The sequence below is a fragment of the Pseudomyrmex gracilis genome, unplaced genomic scaffold (genome assembly GCF_002006095.1).
Source record: "Pseudomyrmex gracilis isolate BER0280 unplaced genomic scaffold, ASM200609v1 scaffold_22, whole genome shotgun sequence".
Taxonomy (NCBI): domain Eukaryota; kingdom Metazoa; phylum Arthropoda; class Insecta; order Hymenoptera; family Formicidae; genus Pseudomyrmex; species Pseudomyrmex gracilis.
The window spans coordinates 1,139,465-1,157,926 of NW_018020606.1; the positions used below are offsets into that span (position 1 = coordinate 1,139,465).

The 18,462-nt window shown below is 30.6% G+C and overlaps 3 protein-coding genes across 12 annotated transcripts in view; 1 reads left to right on the plus strand and 2 right to left on the minus strand.

Moving 5' to 3' along the window:
- LOC109851913 (2-oxoglutarate dehydrogenase, mitochondrial) overlaps positions 1–6,385 on the minus strand; it is a 14,728-nt gene extending 8,343 nt beyond the window's left edge. For 2 of the 8 annotated variants that reach the window (XM_020422508.1, XM_020422504.1), the window contains exons 1-5: positions 6,281–6,385; positions 5,024–5,274; positions 4,635–4,844; positions 663–765; positions 364–426 (exon numbers count right to left, since the gene is read on the minus strand). In XM_020422508.1, the coding sequence (XP_020278097.1) occupies positions 364–426; positions 663–765; positions 4,635–4,844; positions 5,024–5,269 (622 nt within the window). In that variant the 5' untranslated portion in view covers positions 5,270–5,274; positions 6,281–6,385. Of the gene's footprint in view, positions 1–363; positions 427–662; positions 766–2,957; positions 3,079–4,634; positions 4,845–5,023; positions 5,275–6,280 lie in introns of those variants that run through there. The other 6 variants (XM_020422511.1, XM_020422507.1, XM_020422509.1 and 3 more) reach the window with 4 other exon arrangements.
- A 794-nt stretch (positions 6,386–7,179) lies between these two features.
- On the plus strand, positions 7,180–9,923 carry LOC109851880 (40S ribosomal protein S4). The gene is made up of 6 exons (XM_020422410.1): positions 7,180–7,284; positions 7,991–8,249; positions 8,499–8,596; positions 8,720–8,891; positions 8,995–9,124; positions 9,747–9,923. Exons 1-6 carry the CDS (start codon positions 7,282–7,284, stop codon positions 9,871–9,873), a joined length of 789 nt encoding a protein of 262 aa, XP_020277999.1. The 5' UTR covers positions 7,180–7,281; the 3' UTR covers positions 9,874–9,923.
- Positions 9,924–10,084: 161 nt separating this feature from the next.
- On the minus strand, positions 10,085–17,115 carry LOC109851905 (probable tubulin polyglutamylase TTLL2). Of its 3 annotated transcripts, XM_020422483.1 has the most exons (11): positions 16,978–17,115; positions 16,666–16,721; positions 16,016–16,205; positions 13,500–13,625; positions 13,089–13,192; positions 12,780–12,912; positions 12,347–12,623; positions 12,072–12,274; positions 11,737–11,994; positions 11,301–11,590; positions 10,085–10,375 (listed from the first exon to the last, which is right to left on the minus strand). In XM_020422483.1, exons 3-11 carry the CDS (start codon positions 16,091–16,093, stop codon positions 10,255–10,257), a joined length of 1,590 nt encoding a protein of 529 aa, XP_020278072.1. In that variant the 5' UTR covers positions 16,094–16,205; positions 16,666–16,721; positions 16,978–17,115; the 3' UTR covers positions 10,085–10,254. The 3 variants fall into 3 exon arrangements, with proteins under 3 accessions (XP_020278072.1, XP_020278073.1, XP_020278074.1); XM_020422484.1 differs by lacking the exons at positions 16,016–16,205; positions 16,666–16,721; positions 16,978–17,115 and having other exon boundaries at positions 13,089–13,244; positions 13,500–13,628; XM_020422485.1 differs by lacking the exons at positions 13,500–13,625; positions 16,016–16,205; positions 16,666–16,721; positions 16,978–17,115 and having other exon boundaries at positions 12,780–12,904; positions 13,089–13,144.
- Positions 17,116–18,462: the final 1,347 nt, after the last annotated feature.

Below are 18,462 nucleotides of genomic sequence, written 5' to 3' on the forward strand. Positions count from 1 at the left end.
TATATATATATATATATAAATTGTTTGAAAGGAAACTAGAACCAAATTATTTTTTAAGATTGTGGAAGCTTTTTATTAACTTTTTTTTATCATAATTAAAATACTGAACTCAAAGTTATATAAATAAATGTTCCTCTTTTAATTGCATATCATAAAAGATGATCCTCCTTATGAGCTACTTTTATAATATATTTTTATAATACATAGTCGAAAGATACAAGTTAAAATAGAAGAACCCAAGCACCATTATACAGGTTTCTCGACTGAAAACTATTCGATTGTGCATACCCAAAAATAAACCAGTGCCTCCCAGTAATATGCCAGCGATAAATAAAAAATGAAAAATCCCCGGTTATTACATACGTTTCATTAGGCGAGCTACTTGGTATTGAAGTTCCTGCGAGTAAGTAGTGCGTGGTCTCTTCCCTGCGGACATTAAACTTAAACTCAACAATCAGATATTGATCCCAAAAAACCTTTACTTACTACGGAAGTGTTTGCTGCATTTAATAACAATCATAGGTTTTTATAGAAAAATAAACGAAAAATTTAACAAAACAACAGATTTAATTCTAAAAATTTCTGAAAACTTGTTGAAAATCAAACATATTACACATTTCTGGTCTTTCTCAGTGATATTTTTTCATTTTAATTAGGCTTACCGAATGAATAATGGCTATAGAGTAATTCTTGCGGATGCTTATCGTCAAGATCAGCACTGTTGATGCCCAGCGGATCCAATTTAGCGATATGATGGCCACGAATCTGTCAATTTAATGCCACATTCATGCAAAACATGATTTGCAACTGAATAGCTTGCAAAGTTTTGTTGATTTAAGTTTCGTTTAATTAAGACAAATTAAACTGTATTTGATGATTAATTTTTTCGAGAAATAAGTATATCACAGCAGAGATATAAAAAAAAAGTGCACAAATTCACACCAATATGTGCACTTATTAAAACTGCACGTTGTTGTTCTATTCTACTCTGTAACGCTTAGTGCCGAACGCTGTGATAAAACTCATATCACAGTAATTAATATTGTATCACAATAAATATACATTTTAATATCAAGCTATGATGTCTTAATATCTTGTGTTATCTGCTCCTTTTAGTTTCTCTATTATTAAAGGTTTATGTAACTCTTTATGTATCTCTTTTGTGCAGTCATAAATCATAAAAAGAAATCAATAATAAAACAAAGTTTGTTTAAACATACTTATTCCTAACGGAAAAAAATTTACACGTATATTTAAAGTATAAATTTTGAAGAAAAAAAAACAGGCATGACACAGACAAAATGCACATGTTTAAGAGCACAAACCATGTAGCAATACATATAAATTGTACATGCAAAGCCAACACAAAGTTTATTATTCTTACCTTCAATATTTTATCTGCATGCTAGATCAAAGTATGTGTGTATATATATACACGTCTCTTTCTCTCTCTCTCTCTCTCTCTCTCTCTCTCTCTCTGTGTGTGTGTGTGTGTGTGTGTGTGTGCACACGTCGCGCACGTGCACACACATATTTATCGATATTTAACCTCTTTTGCACATGTGCAAATAAATGTATAATTAAGTTTGAATTAAATGTAACCCTCTTTTACCAGTTTTATAAAACCATGTATACAACCACAATCAAAACTTTTAAAGCCGATTATAATTATTGATTACGAATAAATAAAGTGTATCAGTTTTTTTCATATGATTACAATAAATATACAAAGGACGATTAATACAATATCCAAAACGATGCATAGATAGTGACAATAGTATCACTGTTGTCGTTGACAAATTTCATTCTTCAGAACAAATTTGCACGTTTGTATGACAGTTTGCCCCTTAAACGTTTTCAGCGATTTTTGTCAATGCATCAGCTTATACTTGTTGCAATAGTCAAAATTTACGAGTTGGACTTCAAATTGGTGCTTCATTCCGCCTTATTCGCCAAACATGGCGATTTTCATTTATTTTCAAGTCTGAAAAAATTACTCAGTGGAAAGAAATTTTCGAGTACCAATGAAGCCATCGATAACGTAGATAATTATTTTAAAAAACTCGAGAAATCGTTTTACCAAATGGTACTTGTCTTACATAAGTGCTTTCGAGAAACGCTGATCAAAGCTGTATTAAAATAAAAAGCAACTATATTGAAAAATAAATATATCTCAACACAATAAATAGTTTATTGTTTAAGATACTTATCAATCGTCCTTGTAAAATATTTAGTTAAACATTTTCAGTATCAGCATAAATGTTTTAAAAGTATATATATTTTCTATTTATCATAATATAAAATTCACTAAACCATTCTTTTTGCAATATGTACTTCATATTTTGTACACATTTCGTTTTTCTTTGTTATTATTAAAGATAATTAAGTTAGTAGTAAAAAAAGCACGCAGAGATATAAGAAATACAACTTTCAAAAATATAAGGCAAATAAAACAAATATTTTTCTATTTGATTTTTTTACAATTTTTTAACTTTAAAAATACGTTCCATACGTTTTGTCTTTTTTATACTTTATGTTTTTACTACTTCAATACTCTACTTTTTTATAATACTATTATATTTTGTAAATCTATATAAATTTCAATTTAGCTACTTTTACATGTATTATCAAAATGTATTTCAGTTTTTGTACATAAGTAGACAAATATATTCTTCAGTACAAGAAAAAATATACAAAAATGATCATGTAAAATGATAAGACCGAATAGGTATGTGTCGGGAAAAAAATGTCTCTCGACAAGCGTAACTGTAGAAAATATGAATAGAGAAATTTGTAATGTGTTATATATTTCTATACCACACACATATTAGTGGAATGCTATACTTATACAATACTCTGCACGTATGGCACGTATGAAAAGAAAAGAAATAATACTTATGTGCAAAACTGCAACAAAATAAAAATCTACAGATAATGCTTATGTAGTAAAGCCTTACCAAACATGTATTGTCGCAGCACTTGTTCTGGCGATCCCTTGCGGGCTGCGTAATGTGTGTGTATCAGATCTGTTTGCATGATACCCAGTGGGTCCAGATCGGCAACTAAGTGACCTCGAGCCTATACGCCAACGAATAATCCCAAAAGAAGATCTCCCATTTACATAACTGTGTTTACTTTTGCACACACACAGCTTTTGCAAAAGTAGACCTAGTTATATAACTCATAAATAATACTCAATGACAAAATCAAAGAAAAAAGCGAGAAATTGTTTTATTGACACTTGGAATGTATACAAAAAAAAATTTTGTATTTATTGTAAAAAAGAGATTTTAGAGAGATTTGAAGCTAATTCTTTTTCATACTACTTAAAACGAATAACAACGTAAAATATACATAAAAATTATATTTTGAAAACTTGTATTATCATTCTTGTTAAAATGCCATAGAACTACATGCTGAAAGTGACAGTGACTAATCAGTGTAATAATTGAACAAACAATGAGACTATTATGCAATCACTGCTTAAAATCATGTTTGCTACTGTGTACAGCAGAATTCTCTTGCGTAATCATGTGATGACACATGAAATAAATACGAATGACGTAAGAATTTGGGGGTACATATGATAGCCCCTAACGGAAAGCATAAAGTATAACATATGATACATTTTCTGTTCCAGCTTCATTAACACATATTTTACATGAACTATGCGCAAATTTATAACACACGCACGTACGTATATAAGCAAAAAAAAAAAAAAAAAAATATACACACAATGTATTATCTTTATCTACTAAAGTTTTATCTATTTGATATAAATTTAATGAAAAACTGGGACACAAAAGTTTTGTTCAGAGAATTTGACATGCATAATATACAATATACAATAACGATGTGCATGCTTATATGAATAAATTATGCAAATTGATATACTAATATTATATCATAATCTTTGTTTTGATAAAAGCAACGACAGAGAACTGAGAAGTTATTAATTTTTTTTTATACTACATGTTCAAAAAATGTTTCTCTTCAAAAAATATCTACTATTATTAACGTAATTGACAATCTAATCATTTAAATCTCTATTAAAATATAAGATGTATATGTATCATTTTATATTCAAATACTTTAGATTTAGAATGTAGTATAATTATATGTAGTATAATATATTATTAAGATTTTAAAGGGAGATCTAAAAGTGATACAATTAGCACTTAAATCTTTTATATATTCTTCTTATATATTCTTACCACATTAAACACTACATATCATACTTTTTTAAATTCGTATCACTTCTGGATTCCATCTTGTTAATAAACATGTCAAAAAGAAAATAAATGTTACAATTATTTGTTCTTAATAGAGATAGGAGCAGAAGTGTAGTAATATTCGAGAGAGTAATGTTGCAATTTTTCTGTTAGAATTATTGCAAGTGAAAGAGATGCATTTAATTACTTATATAATATTAAGTAACTAGCACAATGACTCATTTGTCTTTTGCAAACAAGATAAATTTGTATAAAAATTATTACTGTTATATTTTTTTTATCATAAAATAAACACAAGATAAACTCTTTTGTAAACAAGATACTTGTTTACAAAAGCAGCATTGAACTTTGTTGTTATCTAGGAGAGAAAGCAAAAATATAAATGATTCCAGTATCACATACCTGGTATGACCGAATAATCGCTTGCACCGCTAGATGATCGTCAATAATTTTTTCGTTGATAGGTGCCTGGCCGATTTGAGTTCCACCACCCAGGGGTAACAATGCTCCAAGAGGCACCTGATTGTAACTTGGAGCGAGAGATGGCGGCGCCTGATACGCAAGTCCTGGTGCAGCTCCTGCGGTGCTATTTCGAAAAAAAGAATCCCATGACTGTAAAAAAAAACAAAAAAAAAAAAAAACAAAAATAAAACAAATTTAAGATCTTTTCAGCTGTACAATAATATAAACATTTTTGACAGAACAAATTGACAAACTCTAATAAATTATAATTTAAATTAATGTTTTTTGTAAGAAAGTAATTGCAATTTAATGTGTACAGTTTTACTCACTACATGCACACTGGTTGGATCTTGCAGCCATGCATTGTACATTTCCTCCACATAAGAGCTAGTACTGCCATTTAAGAAGGGTTCGGTTGCTACACGGCTGTTGTACTTGCGCACGGACTCGGTCCGGAAGATTATTTGGGTAGTTCTGATTATTGGATTACGAGTCATCCAGGAGGCATATCTTTCAGGTCCACACATACGCGGCAATGGCGCCAGCGTTCTAATGACTGTTCTTGCCTTATACATTCTTACTTAAAATATAAAATAAGATAGAAACTATTATTTATTATTTATTATTAAAATCAATGTAAAATTCAATGAATTAGGAGTACATTTGACATAAAATATAAAGATAAAAGATATAATTAATATTTTGATATAATTATTTTATGCCATTAAAAGTTTAAACTGTACATTAAAGTGTTTTCTATTAACAAAAACTATCACATCTATCTTTTTAGAGTAACTAGTTTTGTTTATAAGATATTAATGACAGTACGAAAATTGATAAAACGGAGTGCAGATATATTAAGTAGTATTCAATATAACTGAAGTCGCGTACTTATTAATCTGTACAGTGGTTTGTACACAGAAGCATAAAAAACAGTTAGTATTATGGAAAAGCAATTTTTAAGAAATGAGAAGTTGAGTTATAAGAAATTTGACTGTATAAACTTATACATGCTACTTATCTACAACGCGATGATTTATGCGCACGAGGTTCGCGATCGAACCGGCAAAAGATTGCTAACATAAACTAATAAACTGCTAATAAGATTTTATGAGACATAAATGCAATCAAAATGAATTTCGATTTTTAAACGCAAAATAAAAGTCGATATTTTTACAGGAAAAACCACTATGCATAGCGTGCGTGCGCACGCGCGCGTGTATGTGTGTGCGTGTACTAACTTACGAATTTTTATCAAAAATAACGACTTTAATGATTATCATGTCGTTACGATGGATGCAATCAGATGTATAGCAAAATTAATGTCAATTGAACTATATCGCGAATGTTTTTGTTTCGATAAAAGCATCACAGAGGATTTTTGCGTAGTCAGGTGACTATTTTCGTCGATCGCAGCATTTACGTAATCTGGCGAAATTGCGACGACACATGCCGTCGATCAGCAACGATCGCGCAAATAGTTTTTGACACGTCAGTTTATCAACAAGAGGTTAACAAATCGCATGTAATATGTTTTGCGTCCTGACAACGTCGCTTCGACATTGTTCGCCGGGAACTTTGCCTACCTGATGTTGACAAAGATCACACACCATCCACCATTTGCAACTCACTGTTACCGCTACCGCTGTTGTGCCCAGACAGGCCCTGTTCGGTTATTACTGCAGTACTGAAAAATCTATAGTATACGTGACATGAATCTATAGATTTTCAGTACTGCCAGTAAAAAACGAATGCAGCTACAATATACACTAGTGTGTTCCCAATTCCCAGACTTGCTAAAGTTCGTTCCGTTTCGCGCATATGCGCGCATTTATCTATAGTACACGTCACGTATAGTATAGACAAATGCGCGCATATGCGTGAAACGGAACGCAGCTTAAGAGTGCTTTCCAACTACGTACAGGCGACACTATGGGTGCGTTCAGACAACTCAACGGTTGAGAGATCATTACTTATGATAGGACTATTCTTCAAAATCTGCAACGGTTCCAAAAGTATGATCCAATCAGAAGTGATTATCTCTCAACCGTTGTGCAACTGTTGAGTTGTCTGAACGCACCCTATGACTGTGTTCCAAAATTTACTGCCAGCGCTAAAGATCCATAGTTTACGTCACATATATTATACAATTTTAGCACTGGCAGCGTACTGGCAGTTATTCTGGAACACAGCTTAAGTAGCAATCGACTGTGATTAGTTTAGATTAAAATAAGAGCCAATCACAGTCGATTGCTACTTTGAGCGGTCGTGCTTCCACGTGCTTCTAAGCTGTGTTCCGTTTCACGCAAATGCGCGCATTCATCTATAGTGCACGTCACGTATAGTATAGATAAATGTGCGCATATGTGTAACTCAGAACGCAGCTAGGACCAGTGCTGCTGCCACTAGGCGAGGTTTTGGTGCGCACTCAGTGCGGCCCAGTGAAAAACGCTGATAAGCCCTGGATGCACCTTTTGTGTGTGAGCCCTAATAGTGCTTGCCCTAAGTGCAAAGAAAAAGAACAGTTCTCTTCTTTCACGTGGAGTTTTATTTCTTTTACTACATCCTCTTCTGTATAGAGTTGAAGATGGTAAGTTTTATAGGTAATATCTGTTTACATCGCGTGTAGATATTATGAATTGTTTTAATACAAACAAAATATTCGGTGTGCATAGTTTTATGTAATCGATGATGTGTTTATGAAGTCTGAAATCTGCATTTTATCACTTGAAAACAAGTTATTTTACTATCGTACTTATCTGTTTCACTTTTTAATCAAGTTTTTTATGTTCCTTCTATATTATTTTCTTATAATATGTAAATCTTGCGATTCTGTTTGAATTAAAAATGCTTTACTTTCTTTAAAAAGAAAAATTAAATAATTTCGTAATCTGTATTGTGACATAACCTAAGATTTGCGATAGATGCTGCATATTATTTTCCATTTGTGTGAATAATTAAAAACACTTTATATTATGCGTGAAATATTGAGTGAATTTAGGATACATGAGCAGTTGTATAAGTTTTAGATTTCAGTTCTTACGTGGCATATTACTTTAAAATAATGATAAATTATATAAAAATGTGATTTTATATAGCTAAGACTCAATATAACTAGTATCAATGAAAACCTGTAAACTTATATAGATGTATCAGATCTTTTCCGCTACTGAAAGTATAATTCTATATTATATGAATATGTTACACAAGAATAGAACAAAGCTTTAGCTTTTTTTAATAACTTGTTTCTTATTTTGTTAAAATTCTATTGTAGTTGTAAGTTGTTTCTGTTTTAGGCACGTGGTCCAAAGAAACATCTTAAGCGTCTTAATGCGCCAAAAGCATGGATGTTAGACAAACTTGGAGGTGTATATGCTCCTCGTCCCTCTACTGGGCCTCACAGGCTCAGGGAGTCGCTACCTTTAGTTATTTTTCTTCGCAATAGGCTGAAATATGCTTTGACTAATTGTGAAGTTACAAAGATAGTTATGCAACGTTTGATTAAAGTTGATGGAAAAGTTCGTACAGATCCCAATTATCCGGCTGGTTTTATGGGTAAGAACTTTTTTCTTATTTTTCCTAGGACTGAAATAGACCATATAAACCTAACACTTTGGATTGTATAAAAAGTGTTACAAAAATATGGCCAACAACAAAATGAGTTCTTTACTTAGGTCACAAGAGTTTTGTGATAAAAAACTATTTTTTCTATAATATCCAGAAAGAACACAATTATACATAATTGATACATGCACATAAAGAAAGTACAGATTGATTAAAATAATTGTGAATAAATCATTTTAGATGTTATTACAATTGAGAAGACTGGTGAATTCTTCCGGTTGATCTATGATGTCAAGGGACGTTTCACTACTCATCGTATAACTGCTGAGGAAGCTAAAGTAATTGTCTTAATGTGCAACTTTTTGATCATTATTTTGATACATATATATATAACGTACATTTTTTTATATGTATATATATAAATGTACGCATACATGTATTTATAACACTGTGTGTTGCAGTACAAACTGTGTAAAGTGAAGCGTGTTCAAACCGGTCCTAAAGGTATACCGTTTTTAGTTACACATGATGGTAGAACAATCAGATATCCGGATCCTGTAATAAAAGTCAATGACACTATTCATCTAGACATTGCCACTGGCAAGATTTTAGATTCTATCAGATTTGATTCTGGTATGTTGCTTCTAATAATTGCTTGGATACTAAAAATAAAAATTAAATATCGGAAGAAGTTAGAAATAAACTTTTCAAGCGTAATTCTTTTTTTGCCTATTAGGTAATCTGTGCATGATTACTGGCGGAAGGAATTTGGGTCGTGTTGGGACTGTTGTCAGCCGTGAACGTCATCCTGGCTCTTTTGACATTTGTCACATAAAAGATGCTCAAGGTCATACCTTTGCCACAAGGTATGCGATAATAAATATATAAGTATACATATATATACATATACAATATATACAGGGTGTCCCGTAATTGCCGTCTCACGTTGATTAGCAGATCTTTATTNATTACTATTTCGTTAATTATTGCGAATCTTGCAAAGTGGTATAGAACTTTTTGTCTTAGAATAACCCCTTTTATCTACCTACGAGCGGTTAGACGGCAATTATGGGACACCCTGTATATATATTATTTTACATTAATTTTTTACAATTTTGAAAACATTAAATATTATTTTAATAATTTAATTTGATTATAAAGTACGAAAAATAAAAATATTTATTTTTGTTTTTTCTTTTAAGAAAGTTGATTTATTATTTTAATGGTTTTACATTAAAAAATTTTATTTTTTTTTTATGTACCAAATCGTTTAATTCTGGGCCATATCGAAGCTATGATATGTAATTATTACGTATTATAGTCAAAAACTGGCCAAAATTAAAGTCCTTCATAATGGTCACTGATCATCGATATATTAGATTTTCCGTATTACCCAAGGAGGAAACAATATACTACTTGTTATTGTTTCAGCAGTTGATTCATATATAATACTATAGGTTTTTACATTATATAAATTATTCATTCTAGATTAAACAACGTTTTTATCATTGGCAAAGGTACGAAGGCATATGTCAGTTTACCAAGAGATAAAGGAGTGAAATTGACTATTGCCGAAGAACGTGACAAAAGATTAGCGGCGAAAGGTGTAAATTAATAATGTATCTTCAAGAAAACGTTCAATAAACTGAGATTACTTGGTAATTATTAATAATGTTTGCTCTTTCTTCCCTTGTCTCTCTCTCTCTCTCTCTCTCTCTCTCTCTCTCTCTCTCTCTCTCTCTCTCTTTATTATTTTTATATCTGTATGTACTTATACAAATATTTTCTAATATATAATTTATTCTAGTTGAATGTAAAAGTTTTTAGTTACTAAGTTGATATTTTGCTGAAATAAAAATGCGTACTTATAATAATATAACAGTAAAGTTATACTTGGTATTTCTTACAATGATAAAACTAACAAGCACAGATAAGTAGATAATAAATAATATGTGAATATATTGCGCATGAGCAAAAAGTGTACATTTCTAGATTTTTACTTCTCCGGCAGCCAAACTTCCGTATTCATTTTAAGCGTACTTTGCAGGAGAGCGTTATATTGCTCATCTTTGAGTTTTTCGTTTCTCTGGTGTACTTCTTTTGCAGCTTTTAAATATCTACAAAAAAATGTAAATTACAACAATATCATATAGTGTTTAAGACTTTTTGAGATATCTAAACATGAGGTTCGATTTGACGGTGAAAACGTTGATCGTCCCGAGAACAAAATGAACATAAAAAGCATGAGGTCTGTTTGTTTAAGGCCACATTACGGATTGAGATTTAACCAATCCACATGGGATTGAAATTTAACCAATCAGATCAAAGTTTACGAAACTTGAGATTGCATTCCTTTATTCTGATTGATTCTAAATTAAAGTAAAATTCAATCTGAATCTTAATTCGTAGTTTGATACGGGTTTTACATTTTTGCAATGTTTGCAATTAAAATAAGATAGATAAGAAAGGAAAAACTAAATTAAATCCATGAAAGTGTAAGTGACACGTACAGACTTACACGAAACGGCCTGAAATGGCTTGAAGAAAATTTGTCAAAAGTTTCGTGCAAAAAAATGATTTGTAAAAATAAAAATGTTTATGCGACAAATCAAAAGATTTATTCAACAAAACATCTGTAAAACATACCGGATATTTCGTTCGAGAATGATTTAATGTAAGAAACGCAAAATCAAGTCATGAATCGGCAATTATCAAATTGATACTGTTGGCCTGTGACAAGCATATGTTTCGATTATATTGTGTAGTTTGGATTTTGTTGTTGAACCGAAATTAGAGTATGCGGTATATTTTAAAGTGTGCTCTATTAATTCAACAAGCCTTTATACTTTTTTCACACAAAGTTATACAAAATTTCCGCGAACATAGAGAAGCTTTATTTACTGCTTAACTATACAATATTTTATATGATAAATTTTACTGATTGTAAGAAAAATTAACAGTTTTTAAAATTTTAACTTGACATATTGACGAATCTTTAGAGCAGTTTATACAAAATATAAAACTTCGATAACCCAAAATTACTTTTGTATAGAAAGAACCATATCCTTGATCTCGTTTTCAACGATTTTGAACGATGGTTCCGCATATTCTGTATGTTTTATATTTTTTTTCCGAGTAAATGGACAAATACGAATCCAACCGCCTTCTTTTGCACAAGAAGTTCTCCAATCTCTGCCGTTATCCCAAATCGGTGATGTAAAATTTTCTATCACATTTCTTTTATATTCTCGATGTATGCATTTGTCTACTAAAAGTGAATTATAACGAGACCATACAGTGTGTGTCGGACAAAGTTCCGTTGATTGTCTCACCTGAAATAAAATTGGAAGAAAATGTACATATATAATTGGAAAAAGGCAGTACATATATAAACGTATATACGCGTATGCGTAACTGGAAATATTAGTTTTGTTACATAAATTTAATTTTGGAAAAAGAAAAATCTCTTGGCAAGTACCGTGGCTTGAGTTTCCGCAGAAAGATTTAAAACCGCATTGGCTTCTCTTTTTAAGTTTCTTTTTGCAAAGCGGTTGTATTTGGAAGATATTTCGTTTTCATCTTCTTCGATACGATCAGAGGAGGACCAAATTTTGAACAAAGAAAGCCCAGTATTACATACTGGAAGACCTAACAAATCAAAAAGATCGTGTAACAAGGGCTTCTTCACTTCTGAATCGATCTCGCAGTCGTTACTTAAAGCCGGACTTAAATTCACCTGTAATCCATTGCGTTGTATCTCATTACAACGATTGAATTAGTTATTTTAATTATTTCGGATCATATTTTATGTACCTCTAAAAGCCACGGTTTTAAATTCTCATCAATTAGTACATCAAAACCAAAAAATTCAAAACAATTTGAGGATCTAGGAATGGCTGCTGCTTGACTTAAAATCGTTAGAGTCACTAAACACGAGATTCTTTGCCAAAGAATCCAATCAAAATATCCTGATCGCTCCAAATATCTTCTTAGTTGTCTAAATGTCCATTTGCAACCTTAGAAATATACTTTATTTTTACGTGGAATTATATAAAACAATCAATTAAAATAAAAACAAAAAAACATACCTGCGCCAATACGTTCCTTCTTTTCTGAATAGCCGGGTCCCAGTTTATTCAGGGAGAAATTTGTGAGATGCTGAAATGGATCGTCCAGTCGTTCCAAGGAAAATTTTTCTGTAGCGAAACGAGTCAAGCCTTCCTTGTATAAATAAATCGTTAACGGGCGATACGACGGAACACATACATACAAACGAAGATCGAATTTATATCCACCGATCAGAAGAGGATTTTCGATATATCTTTGTACAATTGCAGCATTATCATAAGACAGATCGCTTAATTTCTAGAAATTTATTAGATCAACAAGAATTTGTCTTATACATGTGATTGAATTTAAAATTATATAAATTAATTTTATATATATATGTTTTTTTTAATTTACGCGGTAATAAGAAGTTTTATTAAAGAGGAAAGTTTGCATGCATATTCTTAGCCTTACGCGAAACAGAAAAATTCCTTTTCCTTGACTTTGACCAACTGGCTTGCAAATCCAAACTTTCTCGTCTTTTTCACAACGACTACACTCTTCAGCTAATCTTGTGTATTCAGAAGGTAAAGTATATCCTACAGGACTAATAACAAATTAATATCATTAATTAATATTATTAAGAAAAAAGAAAGAATACATTTATATATATATATATATACATGTAAACAACTTAATAAATAGTAATTGTATTTGAAAGAAATTCTTTTTTTTGTTAACAATTATAAGCATCATTAAAAATCTAATTATTGTACATGATACCTAAAGTCATAAATCGAACCGTGGATTTTTTTCATGCACTTTAGATGACGAATCAGCTTGTCCTTTCGGCAGATAGAATTTCCCTTTGGTATCCGATTAACGAACTGTCCGAGAAGTAATTCGACATATTATTCGAATTAGTTTAACTGATAATTTCTGAAGTTTTAATTAATTAGAAAATATATAATTGAGGTAAATAAGTGCATCATATGATTTCTTTACAAAACGTATAAAAGAGTAACAAAGTTGAAATAAAACAACAAATAAAATACAAAAAATTTGTTTGTTGTTATCAAGATTTGTTGTTGTGATAATTACAGAGCATTTGAAGAAACTATTTTGCATGCTTGTTTATATTTCGAAAAGCTCTAGATTTTAAAACACAAGTAGAGATATTGCAATATATATTACCTGCCAAGGAAGTAATGGCCTATAATGCGACGTTGTGAAACCACCGGACCGCCACCATAAATTCCATCGATCTTTGAATACATTATTTTCGCCGGCATATTCCCGCCATCCTCGTTCCGTGCAAACCTGTAAAAGAAGATATTTACAATAACGAAAAGATGACTAGCATCAACGAGAAATTATTAATTGTCAGATGGCAACAAAAGCGAATCTTTACTGCATTATTTGCGACATAGAACAATATCGAAATAAATCCGGTTTAAATGCACAACCATTATTTTTTCGAAAGACGTGAGTGCAATTTGACAAAAAGCTAGTAATAACTGTGCTACTTATGTCACCAATGCATATTCTTTTAATATATTCTAAACCTAAATTAAATTTAAGAACTATTTTTAAAGTAAACTGCTCGTACTTAGTACGACGGATAAAAAAAAAGCAGTTTTATTAATTTAATCTATTCTGGAATATAAATATGCTTATATAATTTAAAGTATCCGATTTTTAACGCGTCATACCTCATATGTGAAATTAAAGCGCGTTTTACAAACACCGAAAAAGTATACGCATAGTTTTTATCGAGTCAATTTATCGCTGTGTGTACACATATACATATATGCATAGTATGCGGTAAATCTTGGAGTGATCAAATTAATAGATGTAAACATCTCTTAGTTCGATAGCCAAAAAAGTAGACCCATTAGTTCTAAATATTGCATCACGCATTTTGAACTTTTGCTAAAGTTTCGAGGGTGAAGTACGAAAATAGCGACGAGCTGTCCTTGATTTATTGTCGTGTTATTAGAACATTAGGAATGATCGCTCGTGGTATCAAAAGAACCAAGGTCTTTGATTACAATTAAATCAGCGTGCACGATACACCGCTTTAATTGAGAAGCTTTATTTCAAATCTTAAAATTCATCTTTTGATAACAATAGAGATTGTGTATATATATATATATTGTCATCTGAGAGTTAGAGAATTCTATAACCATCTAATTTTCCGTGGACATGAAACACTCTAGATGATGATATACATATATCTCATAAACCAGTTTTATGAATTACTTACTTTGTAACACAATTTCCACTTATTGTAAACATTAGTCTAAGATGTGTTGAGATAGTTTGAAAATATATAAACTTTTCAATTATACAAAGATTTACTCGATTGTGAAAAAATTTAGTAATTTAAGGAATATCGCATACATTCGTTTATTTTGAACAATACAAAATTTACACGAATTTGTGTCAAATATACATAATAATCTTGAAATTCGAATCATAGATCAATATATTCCTGCAGATTTTCTTACGATATGCAAGAAAAAGTTGAAATTTTCTTTGATTAATTTTATGTTGTATACAAGACGACTGAACTGTTTTTGTAAAAGTTTATTTTAGACACATTTATGCAAAATCTCCAAATGACTCGCGAATTATATACCGTCACTAATAAGCTTCCATTTTTTAAGTGTCGTCCTTTTATGAATATCTTATTTTTTGCTCTATTACGCTTGATTGCTGCATGTAACAACCAGAGGTAGACACAAACAATTAGTTTAAGAAATAAAAACTTTTGAGCGACGCAATTTTATGTAAATAAAACTATGTTCTCGTATGACGCTTAATATCCAAGCATAATAAGCTCGCGCGGACACACGAGATAGAAAGATTAGATTTAATCAAAGAGAACACTATTTGTATATTAAAATAATTTCTTATATAAATTTAGGAATTATATACAACACTCTGTACTTTATATTTTATAAACTCCTTAATCCTTAATCACGATTAAAATTTTTGTAACTAAAAATTTGATATCGCGATTACAACTGAATAGCGTAAAAATATCATGTGTGTCAAAGATTTTTATGAATTCTAGTCGAGGTTTTGCTCTTTTTTTTTATCGTTGCATGTTGTACTTACTTAATCATCGCGACTAAAAACAGCGAGTGCACGCAGAGGCGCGTTGCAGGTATGCATGTATGTATTGCGTACTTTGAAAAGTATTTGGATCAAGGACATTAAGTCTAAGTTTGTAACCGTGCCGCGAACAAATTCCAAGGGACATAAAAGCTAAAGCGGATTCCTACTCTTGTCTACATACATATTACTTTCTTCGAAGCCGATGACCTTTCACGTTTCAGAATCGAATCGATTATTCGCAATGCATTGCACGCAGCAACTAACACGAGTATTTTATATATAGATTATTTTATACACACACCTACACGTGCGCGCGCGTGTATATGAAATGTCTAATTTTCTACAAAAAAGTGATATAACTTTGAGGAAGACATAAGATGATATCATTGCTTTGACTTTGGATAGTCATTTGAAGATCATGTGAAGGTCGTGCGTGCGTTTCGTGTGTTTGCATTCGCACGCGGAGATAACTCTACAGATTGTCATTCCTATATTTAATGATTCTAAACTCTCTTTATTATAAATATATGATAGCTTATCTATAAAATTGTGACAAAAGTGTAGTTTTATTTGACTTCTAATCATACCTGTACAAGTAGATGTGGTCCGGAACCGTTTTCATTTAATCTGAATACAAAAGGGCCTTCCATGCATTTTATTGCCATGCTGATGCATCATACTTTCTTGATATATAATACATTAAATCTCCAGTTTTCGAAATTATATTGGTGTTACAATATAATAGAAGTAAAGTGATGACGTGTGTATATATATATTCTGAAATTGTATTTACATTATATATATATACATATATATATATATATAAAAGAACATATTAAAGTAATAAAAGTCTTTAACAAATATGATTTTATGTTTATAATAAACTGTTTTAGAATGAAACTTTTGTTGCAAAGTTTTTAACAAAGGTAACATTTTGTGACACACGATATTTATCTTTTAAATTAATTGATTAAAATGTTTATTAAAGATGACAACATCAATTCAATTAGAATTATTAAATATAATCGAATGATAGTAAAACAATCCACACAAATGCGCACAATCTATCAATATTATATCTGCATATCAACTTGCTCCATGTAAGTATATATATCAGGTAGCTCAATGTCAGGAATGTTTTGAAATGTTAAGCGCGCGTAAATCACGGACGATGCCACGTGTATTACGTCTTATGGTCAGAGAAGCAAATTAAGAGAAAAATAATATAAGAGTTTACCTTTATAAATAATGTGATATTTTTATTAATAAATATCTGAAGCCTTAGAAAATTATCTGAAAAGAATGTTAAATTACATTACTTATATAAATGTAAACATATTAATTTTTTTTTATTAAAACATTATTTCTGAAAAATATTGTACAGAAATATTGTTTTCTTATATTTTAAGATTAAAAAAAATATACATATATATACATATTAAAATTATAATTTAAGTATAAAAAATGACATTTATGTTTTATGATAATAAGAATTATTTAATCAATAATAATTAACATCGCTATTATATATGCTTCATATTAAACTTACGAAACACTTATGCAATTGGAATTGACAGAAATAATATTGTTGCAAATTTCGTTGCCATTTTGACTTGATGAATCAAGAGTCGTGCGTGACAATATTATCAAAATCTTTTCTTCACAAAATGTTGAAGTAGCAGGTGTAGACAAGGCGGGATCTCGATTCTCACTGGTGCGCGGCCACGTTCCGGTCTACGCAATCGCTTTCGGCTGGTTCACAGGTGCGCAGGTTTTCTTGTGAGCTGCTTGCAGCTTTTATGCACTTTCCGTCGTGAATATCACAAGCTTCGGCAAGGACGCTGGAAGAAAGTGCCGGATAGTAGGCAGTCAGAGAAATTTATTGTGGTAGAATCTGAGAGAATTTTAGATAATAAGAATTTATAGAAGAGATTATTAGAGACACGCAACGTGAGCGCACTGTCGTTACTTCTCTACTAGCAGAAAGTGGTTTTAATGAAGCTTTTTAGACTTCAAATTGAGATATGTAATATATATAAAATACCGTATAATGATATTATAAAATGTTACGTAATAAAAAAGATTATTAATTAAAAATTTAATTTAATTTTACACAAGTAAATATATGTAAAATATTTTATAATTAGAAGATTTTCTTTTAATTAATTTAAAATATCCAGAAAAATTATTTATTTAATATCGTTTTGACTTACTACGCGCGCCCTCACTGCACAAAAGTTCTGGCGAGAGACAAACCGGATACAAGACTACAAACATTCTATCAACAAGCGTGCTTTTGAAGAGATATAACGCATATTTAATGAGGGATAATTAAAATTGATATTTACAAAACTTTTTGGAGAAAGAGAAAAAACCAATCTTTTGATTGGTCACGCGACAATAAAATAATTAATATCTGTAATAATAATTTAAACAATTATATTTAATTAGAATGTCTGCTTGGAATCCATGAATACGTTTATCAATGCGAAACAACGCGCGTGACACACATATACATATGTATACATATACACATACATGTTTAACAATTAATCAGAAGTTACTGACAAAGTCTAATGTGAAGGATACTATTACGAATTAGATAATTATAAAAAAATGAAGATATATTTCTTGTGGAAAAAATCGACAAAAAAGCTTCTGTTAACTGTAGTTAACTATAACTAACGTTGCTACGACTTGACGTCAAATGTCAAATGTCTCACGTTAAATTAAATTCTTTCTTTACATTCTTTGCCATGAATATTTGTGCAAAAAAGTGAAATTCTAAAATATTTAGATATAAGACATAGGTGGTGTTATGTGACTGATTTTAAAACTTCAATTTAACATTTTCTTTAATGTCAAAGGCTATTAATTTTATTTAAATATTTTTACTTTTATATGTTTTAACTGTTCTTTCTTGAACTTTTTGAAAAAAAGTTTTATTTTATTAAAGAAAACTATTTAAAAGCTCTTCGATATATACACACACTTCTCTTAACAGTTCTTTTAATAGTATATCACTATCAATAAT

Excerpts from the sequence above, each read along its gene's own strand:
- LOC109851905 (XM_020422483.1), bottom strand. The coding sequence starts at position 16,093 with ATGGCAATAAAATGCATGGAAGGCCCTTTTGTATTCAGATTAAATGAA. Across the intron at positions 13,193-13,499 it reads GGCCATTACTTCCTTGGCAG|TTCGTTAATCGGATACCAAA; the intron begins GTAATATATATT and ends CTTCTCGGACAG. Across the intron at positions 12,275-12,346 it reads GAAGGAACGTATTGGCGCAG|GTTGCAAATGGACATTTAGA; the intron begins GTATGTTTTTTT and ends TATATTTCTAAG.
- LOC109851880 (XM_020422410.1), top strand. Across the intron at positions 8,250-8,498 it reads TTATCCGGCTGGTTTTATGG|ATGTTATTACAATTGAGAAG; the intron begins GTAAGAACTTTT and ends AAATCATTTTAG. Across the intron at positions 8,892-8,994 it reads TTCTATCAGATTTGATTCTG|GTAATCTGTGCATGATTACT; the intron begins GTATGTTGCTTC and ends TTTGCCTATTAG.